The 12,635-nt window shown below is 55.1% G+C and overlaps 1 protein-coding gene across 1 annotated transcript in view; it reads right to left on the bottom strand.

Annotated features, from left to right (window-relative positions):
- The window catches only part of ARHGAP39 (Rho GTPase activating protein 39), a 37,820-nt gene that overhangs the window by 9,165 nt on the left and 16,020 nt on the right, over window positions 1-12,635 (bottom strand). The window contains exons 2-6 of the mRNA XM_054708612.1: window positions 12,385-12,546; window positions 8,914-9,345; window positions 8,422-8,505; window positions 5,055-6,426; window positions 3,339-3,900 (exon numbers count right to left, since the gene is read on the bottom strand). Of these exons, the coding sequence (XP_054564587.1) occupies window positions 3,339-3,900; window positions 5,055-6,426; window positions 8,422-8,505; window positions 8,914-9,345; window positions 12,385-12,464 (2,530 nt within the window). The 5' untranslated portion in view covers window positions 12,465-12,546. The remainder of the gene's footprint in view (window positions 1-3,338; window positions 3,901-5,054; window positions 6,427-8,421; window positions 8,506-8,913; window positions 9,346-12,384; window positions 12,547-12,635) is intronic.

The following is a 12,635-nucleotide window of genomic DNA, read 5'->3' as shown; positions in this document are numbered from 1 at the left end:
TTTTAAGCGCCAATTAAAATTCTTTAATAGACTAGAGTATTAAAACCATAGAAACTGCCTAGCTGGTGTGGCTCAGTGGTTGAGTGTTGACCTATGAACCAAGAAGTCGCGGTTAGATTCCTGGTCAGGGTACATGCGCAGGTTGCAGGCTAGATCCCCAGTGTGGGACGTGCAGGAGGCAACCGATTAATGATCTTCTATCATCATTGACTTTTCTCTCTGTCCCCCTCTCCCTTCCTCTCTGAAATTAATAAAAATATATTTAAAAAAGCACACCATAGAAACAAAGATTTTTCTGTGACAGACTTTTTTTGGTTATTTATTCTCCCCCCTCCCCCCTCTATTTCCCTTCCTGCAGAAAGTTGCACTTTGGTTGTCTATTTCTTACCGAGTGATCTTTGGGAGTTTGTGTCAAGGAATTTGTCCATTTCCTCTAAATTGTCAAGTTTATTGGCATTAAGTTGTTCAGAATGTTTTCTTATTATGAACGTCTGTTGACTCTGCAGTGGTAGCATCTCCCATTCTTCATGGTGGTAATTTATGTCTTCTCTATTTTTGTCCTGATCAGACTGGCTGGAGGCTTATCAATTTTATTGATCTTCTCAAAAAAATCAGCATTTTGTTTCACTGATTTTCTGTATTATTTTTACACTAGAGGCCCAGTGCATGAAATTAGCGCACTTGGGGAGGGGGGTCCCTCAGCCTAGCCTGTGCCCTCTCACAGTTCGACTGCCAGCAGTCGGACATCCTTAGCACTGCCACAGAGGCAGGAGAGGCTCCCACAACTGCCGCTGGGCTCGCCAACCGTGAGCCTGGCTTCTGGCTGAGTGGCGCTCCCCCTGTGGGAGCACACTGACCATGAGGGGGCAGCTCCTGCTTTGAGCGTCTGCCCCCTGGTAGTCAATGCGCATCATAGCTACCAGTCATTCCATTGTTTGGTCAACTTGTATATCAGCCTTTTATTATATAGAATTTTCCCTTTCACTGATTTCTATTTTGATCTTATTTCCTTTCTTCTGTTTACTTTCAATATAATTTACTTCTTCTTCTTTTTTTTTTAGAAGTTCCTTAAAATAGAAGCTAAAGTCTTTAACTTCAGGTCTTATTTTCCCTGTGGGTATCATTTTTTTTTACTATGATAAATATACTGGCATTTACTAGTAGGTGCTATAAATTTCCCTCTAAGAACTGCACTGGTTGCATCTTACATTTACATATTCAAAATGTCTTACTTTCTTTTTCTTTCAGTTCAAAATACTTTCTAATTTTCCTTTTGATTGTTATTTGACCCATGGGTTATTCAGTAGCACATTCTTTAGTTTCCTGATGGTGGCTGGCATAAAGGTGTGACCATGTCTGAGATGAGGCTAAGCTGGGGGTGGGGAACATGTGAACTAGGGTTCAGCGTGTTCAGCTTTGGTTCCCAAGGGTGGTGACCCCATAGTAGATGTCATATACATGCTAGCAGATGAACCAAAGGCTTCCAAGTCTCAGCTAGCAGGATGGTCAGGATGAGGTGCCCAACATGGCAGCAGGCTCAGCTCTGCCCTCGCCAGCACTTCTGAGACAGGCTGCCATTCCCTTGTTCTGAGCAGAGGCTGCATCCTCCTGGGCTGATGAGGCCTGCCTTATGGATCAGCCAGCACCCACGTTCTTGACGGGGGCCAATGGGAGGGAGCACAAAGCCTCTCCTCTGGGCTCGTTGCTGAGCTGGGCCTGTGGCAGACACTAGGAGTAGGTCTCAAGGTCAGAGGGCAGCCCCGTGACACAGAAGTGAGACCAGATCCCACAGCCCAGACGCACGTCTCTGCCAGTGTGCCCACAGGTACCCAGTCTTCCTATGTGGGCCCAGGCCACACGGTATTCTAAGACCGTCCTGGACTCACTCAGCCATGGCTGCGTAGGCCAATCGATTCCCTCTCACACGCCAGCCAGGCTCTCACGCACAAACACAAGGACGCAAGTGCACAAACTTCCGTGCCCAAAGAAGTGCAGGCAGGAAGGTCCTGGAAGCCCCAACCTTTGTACACTGCTCACTCACCTTTCACCTCAGCAAGCACTCCCTGGGGACCCGCAGGCTGTATGCTGAGCACTGGACACTCTTCCAATGTCACTTCAACTCAGAGGAGTGACATTGTAAGGCCTTTGGAAGACACGGAGCTGAACCATGAGCCCACGGGACGCCCTGCTCCTGGAGAGGCCCAGGAAGACTGAGCAGAGCCAGGCTGCCTGCCAGCCTACTTGGCTGCACATGCAGGAGCCGTCTGGGGAAATCTGTCTGTTGTGTTCAGGATTCCGCTTCAAAAACTGCTTGCCTGTGTGAAAATCTCCCGGCTCCCAAGCAGCAGACATGCTGGATGGTGCCTGTGCTCGATCCCGTTCCCTGGGAGTAGCACTGTGTGTGCCGTGCACAGCCCCGTCACAAGCATATATGCCTGGCCCCCACACCGAGGCTGGTGCGCCGTCATCTTGCAGAGCAGGCTGTGGCACGTCTGACTGCAGAGCGTGTCGGCATGGGGCTGTGCACATGTGTGTCCAGATGCTATTTATGGCCCTGCCCCCATGCTCACTCTGCCTGGCCCAGGAATCAGTCCAGCCGCTTGGCTGGCAGCACCTGAGCCCCAAACCCTCCCTTAAGTAGGCCAGGCCTGGGTCCAGACGAACCCGACACGTGGAGCCCAGGGTGGAAGCTGGCCCTGCACCTGACCCTGGCAGCTGTCAGCAGGCGGATACCTATGCTAGCCCCAACCCCTGACCTCTTGAGGCAGCTCAGGACCAGCTCAGTCTGCAGCACCCTACTGGTCTGCTGGTGTCTTGCCAGATCCAGGGCTGGGCCAATACACGCTACGGTCACCATGCTCCTCCCTGCTCCCAGGAACCCTCCTCCAGGACTCCAGTTCTCCTCAGAACAGACAGTCTGAGCCTGGCTTGGGCAGTCACCACCCCAGCCAAAGGACACCTCAGAGTGACTGCTGTACACGCACATGGGCTGACTTGGGGCCTTCCTGCCTCGTCAAGCAGGGCCACCGGCTACAGTGGCCTCAGAGCAGAGTGGACACCAGCTGGCTGAGCCATGGATACCATGAGTTCTTGTCCCGGCCCCCAACCTGTCGGCCTGTGGCCAGGGACCCTGTGGCTATTCTCCGGGCCTCAGTGCCGAGGAGGGGCTCCCGAGGATGCAAGTGCACAAACCAGGTATTTGTTTGGAGTGCCTGTGCCCGCCCCCCATACCTGCTGCTCTGAGGTACTGCCCAGCGCAGGCCAGGGAGCTCTCAGCTCGGCCCTTACCTGGCTGGTGGCAGAGCTTGGGGTGCCAAGGGCCAAGTGCTGGGCCTTACCTTTGGTGTCGTTGACGGGGTCCATGTGCCGGTAGATGTAGCCCTCTAAGTAGGAGTGGAACTTGGGTGTGGGTGGGAAAAAGGCCAGGCAGATGGCCATGAGCTCCCAGCCTCGGGCCAGGCTCTCCAGGCGGAAGTTCTCCGTGGTCTGCCGGCAGAGTTGGATGTACAGCTCGTCCCGCAGGCCCTGCATGCTCCAGCCCTTGGTGGCAATCTCCAGGGCCACGTGCAGCGGGTCCGCCTTGGCGCGCCGATCACCCATGTACATCTGGATCAGCTTGAAGATCTCGCACGCCTCCTTCTTCACGTGGCGGTCGCTGGTCACGATCATGGGCTTCTTGATGGACTCGCTGCTCCAGGCCAGCATGTTGGCGATGGACACCTTCCGCCGGAAGAGGCCCTGCGTGTGCTTGTTGAAGTGTTTGGAGGCCCAGTTCTCGATGTCGGTCTCTGAGGACGGCTTGCGCAGAGTGAATGTGGGGAACACGCAGCTGGCACTGGGCATCACACTCCGGGGCTGTCGGCCGCTCTCAAACTGGGCACAGGAGCCTAGGTCCTCGGACTGGGAGGGAGAGAGGGGCTGTGAGGGGGCGTGCCTTACGTAACGCAGCCAGGTGACAGGCATGCCCTCTCACCCGTCCCAAGGTTCTAGGTGGGGCTTTCAGTGAATCTGCCCGAGGGGAGGCAGGGTGTCCCATGGTGGCGCCAGGCTATGCCTCCAGCTTTGGCCTCGATTTCTACCCGCCTCACAAAGACAGGCAGGCATCCTCCCCATGCAAGGCTGCGCAGGGACCCGGAAAGGCCCCTCCCCACTCCTGAGACCTAGGGTTGGGGGGCCAGCCTCTTCCTGTCTGTCTTATTGTCCATCGTCCTCCAGTGCTATGAGCTATGGACAGGAACGTGGTCCGAGCTCTCTAGTCTGGAGGGCCACTAAGGTGGCCCTGCCACGGGGATGCTGACCACCCAAGGCCACTGGGCACGGTTCCCTGGCAGGGCTGGGAGTAGACGGAGGAGCCTGACACTGGGAGGCCTTGTGACCATGGCCAACTCTGAGCAGATGCCAGTGTAGATCCTCGGCCAAGGCTTCATAAAGCAGGTCAGGAGGTGAGAACCATAACATCAGCCGGCATCACGTTCCCAGCATGCAACCTAGATAGGAGGTGCATGCAGGCTCCTAGGGCCTGACCTTGGCCTCTGCCTGGTGCTGCCCCAGGAGGACACATCTGACTGGGCCTCTGCTTCAACCTCAGCCATAGCCACAGCCACAGCCACAGCCGGAGCCGGAGCCAGAGCCTGAGGTCCTGGGGCTACTGGCCCAGGTGAGCTCATCGGCCCCAGGGCTGGTGTCGGGCTCCCTGGTGTGGGAGCCTGTTCAGGAAGGGCTCTGACTCACCTGAGTGCCTGACACCCCACCTGCACTGCCCCTCACCTGACAGCCGTTCACAGATGGGAGAAAGAGGCTCAGGCTCAGGGTGGGCATGCCTGTGCATCTCCCCTGCATCCATGGCCTGGAATCAGGGCAAGGCCTCTGGCCCCAGGTGACTTGCCAGCACCCACCTGGGCCTCACCAGGAACGGAGGTGAGGGAGGCCGGCCCTGGGAGAGTCCTTGGAGGGAGGTATTTGCTACCTGTCCACCTGGCTGTCAGCAACAGTGAGTGACCTACCACGTCTTGGGACTACCGCCTGCCCCACCCCTGCCTGCCAGCTGTCCATACCTGTGAGGGGTGGAGGTAGGGTTCGGGGGAGGCCAGGTTGGTCTGCACAGAGACGCTTTTCTCGAGCAAGATCTGGGGGAAGGCGAGCCTCTCCAAGGCGCCCCTCTGCCAGTGCCGGCTGCTCTCCTGCTGGGCCAAAGCCTCGTCCTCGCTGAAGGCGCGCACCACAGGCCCGGGCATGGGGAGTGGCACGGCCCCGTCGCTCTCGTAGCCTGAGCCGTCCTGCTGGGAGTCCCAGCTTCCCCTCTGCTTCATGTGGAAGTGGGCCTGCTGAGCCTCCCAGGCCAGCCTCGCCTGCGCCAGGAAGGGTTCGGCCCCACCCCGTGCCCCATCTGCCTCGCCCGTCTTGGCCTCCATGTGCTTTGGGGCCAGGCTGGGCCCACACTTGGGCCGCTCCTCAGTCAGGGACTGTGGGAGCAGGTCGAGGTCCCCAGGGCTATCGGTGGACGAGGCACTGGGGGCATGGCACAGAGAGGGGTTCCTGCTCTTTCTCTTGCGTGTGCCTGGGGAGTAGCCTGTGGAGGACATGGTGTCCTGCTGGCTAGACCAGGACATGGCATCATCCTGGGCCTGGGGGAGCGGCGAGGGAGGAGGGGCATGCCGCACCTCAGGCCCCTCCATGCTGCTGTAGTCCCCGGACGTGACCCCCAGGCGCTGGTCCCGCAGCAGGCAGGGGCTGGGCTGTAGTGAGAGGGACCCCCCACCAGGGTTGGGTGTGTACTTGTGCCGCGGGCCTGCCCGCAGCCTGGGGCTCGAGCCGGCCTGCTCCACGTACACCAGCTGTCGCACATACTCCTTGCCCGCAGGGCTGTACTCCAGGCTCAGGAAGCGCTCTGGGCACTTCTGCCGGGTGAGCACCAGCTGCTGGAAGGGGGAGGCAGAGGCATGCTTGGGCGACTGAGGGAAGGGCACGGGCTTCCGGCCCGGAGAGCGCTGGGGGGAGCCACCCTGGCAGGCACCGCCGGCCTCGTATTGCACGTCCATGGGGGGCTCATCATAGATGGGGGCCTGGAACTCGATGGGGGGCTCCTCGTAGAGGGGGGGCTCGTAGGCATAGCGCGGGGAAGAGGGCTGTGAGTCGCAGGCCGGCTTGCGGGGCTGGGTCAGCAGTGGGGAGCAGCTCCCCAGCTCGGACCTCTTCAGGAAGGGCGATGGCCTCCTCTCTGGGAAGAAGACTGAGCTGTCTGCGTCCGGGGCAAATGTCTGCAGGCTGGGTGAGTGCTGCCCACCTGAGGGTCTGCGGGAGCGGCCCCCAGGCTGGCTGTCCAGGGGGTACCCGTTGCCCTGTGGGGAGAGGAAGCTGGGCTCCCGGTCAGCAACTTTGATGAGCATGCGCTCCTTGGTGCCCGAGTTCCACCGGAGGGAGGAGGTCCTGGGGGAGGGACAGGCACAGGTTACCTGGAGGCGGCACTGGGGTGCACAGGATGCTGGTGAAGGCAGAAGTCTGGCCCTGCTGCCAGCCTGGACCATCACCCCCCTCCCTGGTCATTTCTCTTCCTCCTCCTCATTCCCCCTCCCTGTGGGGGCCTGATCCTTATGGGAGGGGCTCCCTGTAAATGACCTGTACAACCTCTTGTCCTGGGAGCTCCTACACACACCTCCTGACTCAGCCCTGCAGGCTTCCCCTCCAGGGGGCTCTCCTGCAGGGAGCTCCCCCCAGGCCCCCAATTGGACCGCCTTCTGACACTCCTTGCAAGGACCCTGGCTCAAGCACCACACTCTGCACTGTCTGAACAGTGGGGCAGCCCTTCCAGAGGCCTGTGGTCAGCTGCTCAGCGTTTTCTCACAAACCTTCGTGTTTCTGTGGTGTCAGCTGTTACATCACTGCTTTAGTTTCTGATTTTACTTACTTGGGTTTCCTCTTTGTTTCTTGATGAGCATGGCTAATGGTTCATCAATCTTGTTTATCTTTTCAAAGAAGCAACTCTTGTTTTCATTGTTTTTTTGTATTGGTTTTTAGTCTCTATGTCATTTATTTCTGCTCTAATCTTTATTATTTCCTTCCTTCTACTTACTCTGGACTTTTCTTGTTATTCTCTTTCCAATTCTTTAAGTTGTAGGATTGAATAGTTCAGTATTATTTTTTCTTGCTTTTTGAGGCAGGCCTCTCAGGACTGCGTTTGTTGTGTCCCAGAGATTTTGGGTTGTTGTGTGTTCATTTTCATGTTTCCAGGAGGTATTATTTCTTTCCTGATCTCAATGGTGACCCATTCATTGTTTAATAACAGGCTAGTTAGCCTCCATGTGTTTGAATGTTTTGGGGTATTTTTACTGTAGTTGATTTCAAATTTCATTCCACTGTGATCTGAGAAGATGCTTGATATGATTTCCATCTTCTTGAACTTGCAGAGACTTGTTTTATGTCCTAATGTGTGGTCTACAGCCATGTGTCCCGGGAGGCCACATGTATCACACCCACATACCCTTTGGGTGCAGAGACCCAGGCCTCAGCTGCTGTCTGTCAGCTCCCTTAATAATAACTTTTAGTTCTGGAGTTGTCCGCCTCTTTCTTCAGTCTCGGCCCTGTATTCCTTTTAAGGTTGGCTACCCTGTACCTTGGGAAGCTTTCCCAGCATGGCCACAGCAAAGAGGCCCACCCAGCCAACTCCCCGCACCCGCGTCACCAATGAGGACAGAGGCACAAGGAGGCTGGAAACATGCCCATGGTCACACAGCCACATGGCTGGACCCAGGGTCGGCGCAGATCCCCTCCTGGGGCGTTGAAGTACAAACCCAGGTACCACTTCTAAGCTCAATCATTGAAACTGCCGGAGCAAAGGCCCCTCAGGTCTTCAAATTCCTCCCCAGCACTGGGGTTACTCCTGGTCTGTGCTGGGTCACCCAGGCCACCCACCTGGACCCCCACAGCCAGGGCAGGAGACTCCTGCTGCAGCCTGGACATAAGAGCTGGCCAAGGAATGGCCCCACCCAGCATAATGGCTGCTGCACCCCAGGGTCCCAAGCGTCATTTCCAGAACCTTCCAATACCCTGCAAGGTCAAACCCAGGGCCAAGAGAGGCCCAAGCCTCCTTCCCTACGACTAAAGCCAAGGTGCCCCCTTCACCTGGGAAGTGTTTGGTGCGTGGCCGGGAGCTCCCAGGAAGACCACATGCTGAGGTGCTTTGTTGCTTGGCCAGAGGCCCCATGATTCCCCAAGATGGGCAGAGACAAGGTTCTTCTAGAACCAAAAGCTTCCACAGGAGCCTGGGGCCGCTCTGGAGGCCCCTGCCCTGTGCCGGCGGCCCCACCACGCACAGCCACTAGTTGCTTCCTGCTGAGCCAGACTCTTTTACAGCTCACCTGAGAGCTGCCAAGAAAACCACCCTCCGCCAGGAGACAGGGCCAAGCCTGAGACGGCGGGCTCTACCTGTAGTGAAGAAGCTGGCCGTCTGCACTGTAATCCCGGTAAACCTCATAGTCCTTCTCAGGAAACACTCCTGGTGGGGAAGAGCTGAAATGCAGCGAAATGAAACAAAGGGCATGAACATGTAGAAACAGGTGCATTTAAAACAGCGCACTTTCCCTTTAAGAGTGTGTGTGTCACATTTATGTTTCTCAGGTGTGACCCCAGTGTCCTGGCTCCTGCCCACAAAGCTGTCCCCTTCATCAGGGCAAATGAGTATTTCTTCCATCTGAGCTGACCCCTGTGCGGCCCACCTTCCCCCACATGCAGGAGCACCACACCAGCAGTGCAGGTGCCAAACACACAGAATCTGCCTGTGCCACTGCCCCTTCCCTTCCAGGCATGGCCATCCTCCTCAGAGGAGCAAGATGGACCCCACTGTGCAAGTCAGGTCTCCAGGTTTCCACTGTCCCTGGTGAAACCCAGCCAGCCCCCCACCTGCCCCACAGCGCCCACCTGCCACTTTCCTCCTTTGCAGCCCCAAATGCCATCTGCCTGCTCCTCCCCAGTAGCTCCTGTGCCTTCTCCCCAGGGTCTGGCTCGGGGTCCAGGGAGGAGCTGGTGCTGCCATCGCGGCTGATGCTGCTGCCACGCCCAGGGCTGTTGTCCGCGGAGGCGCGAGGGGACTCCGTGTTCTGCTTCAGGGTCTGCAGCTTGGCCAGGGGGATGATGTCGCAGCCCTGCGGCCGGTGCCACACGGTGCGCTGCGTGGTGGCGCTGTAGTAGTAGAAGCGCGATGTGTTGGGGTCGAAGAGCTCCCACCACTGGTTCTCGCTGGTGCGCTTGATGCGGACGCCCGCGGGCGGGTCCCACACGCACTCACCGGTGACCAGGTTGGCGTACATGCGCTCGCGTGTGCGCGGCTCGATGATCTCCACCCACTCCAGCCTGGGAAAGAGCCAGCGTGAGTGTGTGGGCAGGTGGCCCTGCCCCAGCCCCAGCATCATGGAGCACCCACCCACTGGGCGCGTCTGCAGGGGGCACTTCTCACAACGCAGCTTCAAATGCAAGACAGCGCCCTTACCCACAAGACCTTCTGGAAGCTCACCAGTGTCTCCTCTTCACGTTCAGCGTGGGGGACACACAAGCAGGCCATTACAGAAACCATTTCAGGTTATAAGAAAGTTGGAAAGATGGCCTTCCTCCAGCTTCCCCCGTTAGCGCCCCAGAGCACCGGAGGGTCAAGGTCTGGCAGGTCCACAGCCCAGGGGCCAGCTCCCCACCTTCACATTGCAGCCCTCTCGGCTGGAGTGCCGTGGGAGCTGCTGTGTGCAAGCTGCTGCCTCTCGCCATCACTGGGCCCACTACGTTAGCACCGGGGACTCTGCCTGCGACACCATCACCAGCTGCTGGCCACGCACTGTGCCCACTCCCCTCTCCCTTCCATGCCCGGAGGCCAGGCTCCGTCCTGAGCATCTTGTAACAGACTGCGTGGAGCACTGGCAGCTGCCACGTGTCAGACCACCTTTCTTCCTTGTTTCTGAGAATTGTCATCAGAGTGCATTGAGCAACCTGATGACACACAGGGAGCAGGAGCTCAGATGCTCCCAACACTTCTCCACTTTGCTTTTCTCTGGGTTTTCGACAATGTTACAGATTGCTAACTTTTGTAAGTGGACAAAGTTAGAACACATTATCCTCTAAAAAATAGTGTATTTTTCTACTGCAGCATACAGTAAATGAGACTTTCCATGTTGATCTTTAAAGTTTTTGGGGTGAGGTCAATGTCTGTCCTTGGGGCAGCAGGGTCTTTACTACCTCCTTGTAAAGATGTGTTCTAATGTGAATCCAGACCTAACGGCAGGGAAGGACTGTCACAGTAACCACACAAAGTTCCGTAAGCTCTTTTTATAAAAAGCCATGCAGATGCCTCTACGTATGTAGTTGTGTAGAAACTTGTGGGAAGGGTTACCTTTAGTAGAATTTGCTACAACTTTACACCTCCCACCCCTTGATGGATACGTTTTTTTCAAAAATTTTATAACATAAATTTTTAAACATACACCAACATAGATTAGTATAATGAATACCCATGTATGTGGTTTTAATTTTTCCTGATTATTAATGAAGTCAAGCATCTTTCTCATACTTCATGAGTCTTTTATATTTGTCCTTTACTAAAAACACATGTAACTTTTGCACATTAAATTTTTTTCTTACTGATTTGCATTTATTTGTTTGTTTGTTTATTTATTTTCATTTCAGAGAGGAAGGGAGAGGGAAAAGAGAGAGAAACATCAATGATGAGAGAGAATCATTGATCGGCTGCCTCCTGCACTCCCCCTATTGGGGATCGAGCCCGCAACCTGGGCATGTGCTCCTGATCGGAATCAAACCTGGGACCCTTTAGTCCTCAGTCCGACGCTCTATCCACTGAGCCAAACCAGCTAGGGCAACAGGAGTTTTATTTAAAAAAATAAAATAAATCTTTTGAGCCCGGGCAGCGTTGCTGAGGATTGAGGATCGACCTATGAACCAGGGTTTGATTCCCGGTCAGGGCACATGCCCGGGTTGCAGGCTTGATCCCCAGTGGGGGGTGTGCAGGAGGCAGCCCATGTTTCTATCTCTCTCCCCATCTCATTTCCTCTCTAAAATCAATAAAAATATATTTTTTTTAAAAGCTTGAGGTTTTGTTTGTTTTTTTTAATATATTTTATTGATTTTGTACAGAGAGGAAGGAAGAGTGATAGTTAGAAACATCGATGAGAGAGAAACATCGATCAGCTGCCTCCTGCACACCCCTCCTGGGGAATGTGCCTGCAACTTGGGCATGTGCCCCTGACCGGAATCGAACCTGGGATCTTTCAGTCCACAGGCCGACGCTCTATCTACTGAGCCAAACCGGTTTCGGCTGTCTTTTCACTCTCTTTATGAAAAGCTTGTAACATAGTTGAATTTATAAATCTTTTTCTTCATAATTTCTCCTCTGTCTATTGTGTTTAAGAAATCTCCCTATTTCTAGGTCAAAAATATTCTAAGGTGACTTGCAAAGTTTTACAGATGTGCCTTTCATGAATTTCATGAAATTCTTAATCTACCTGACTTTTGTTTATGATGCAAAACCTCATTCTCCCCACATGGACGGCCAGGGGTCCCCATGACGGGTGTGGCAGGGCACTGTGTCTGAGCTCCTGATGGCTCACTGGCTCAGCCTCCCCTGACCAGCACCAGTGTCTGAAGAGCACTGGCTGTGTACTGGGTGCAGGATTTCCCAGACCTCACTTCCTGCTTCTTCAGCCACGTGCTGGCTATTCTCGACCCTGTGTTCCCTATGAATTGTGGAATCACCTGTCAACTCTCACACACTCTGTTGGCACCTTCACGGGATCTATTCCAGGAGAAAACAGAAGCGTTTGTGACGACTTAGTCTTACGCCCAACCACAATGTATCCACTCATTTAGGTCTTCTCTAAAGGGTCAGGTTACTCTTGGTGACACCTCCCTGGGCGATGTGCGCCAACCCTGGCCAGGACATCTGTGGCCCGCCCTGGACAACGTGTGTGAAGGGTGGAAGAGGACACAACGGTCACAAAGGGTGAATCTGGTCAGAGACACATTCCTGTTCTTGCAACTTTTCTTTAAGTGTGCAATTATTTCCAGACAAAGTTAAAAAATTAGAAAAATAAAAATGGATGAAAAAGGAAAAATGATGAGCTACAGCTACCTGCCTTGGGGTGGATCGATGCCCAGAAAGGGCACCGGGATTGGGCCCAGCATCAGGGCCTGCGGAGTGTCAGCCCAGGCAGCCGTGTCCACTTGTGTGAGAAAAACCTCTCCCTCTGTCTTGCATCCAGGGCACAAAGTTGGGCGATGCCTTGGGCTAGGCTTCCACGGAAGAGGGCAAAGTCAGAAGCAAGTGCAGATCAGCCTCGACGCCCCCACTGAGCCAGTCCTCTGATGGCCCAGCTCTGCGGTGGCTTCCCTCACCTGGTGCTCGGCCCCGAGGCCCGAGGCTCCGGCAGGCCAGCATGATGGCTCTCACATTCGCAGTCCTGAGCCTGGGACATCGCAGCCTCTCCCTGTGACCCTGGCAGACAGTCAGCGGATCATCGGGATGCCCGCTTCAGCACCACAAGGGAAGGTGCCACCCTGCAAGAGAGCACTGCTGTTTAAGCACATACACCCAGAAAACATGTTTTTACACCTTGGGGTTTTGGAGCCATAACAGCCCAGCTGGT

The sequence above is a fragment of the Eptesicus fuscus genome, chromosome 19 (assembly GCF_027574615.1).
Source record: "Eptesicus fuscus isolate TK198812 chromosome 19, DD_ASM_mEF_20220401, whole genome shotgun sequence".
Classification (NCBI taxonomy): domain Eukaryota; kingdom Metazoa; phylum Chordata; class Mammalia; order Chiroptera; family Vespertilionidae; genus Eptesicus; species Eptesicus fuscus.
Note: the sequence above shows the minus strand (reverse complement) of the source record. Positions and strands in the feature narration are given on the sequence as shown.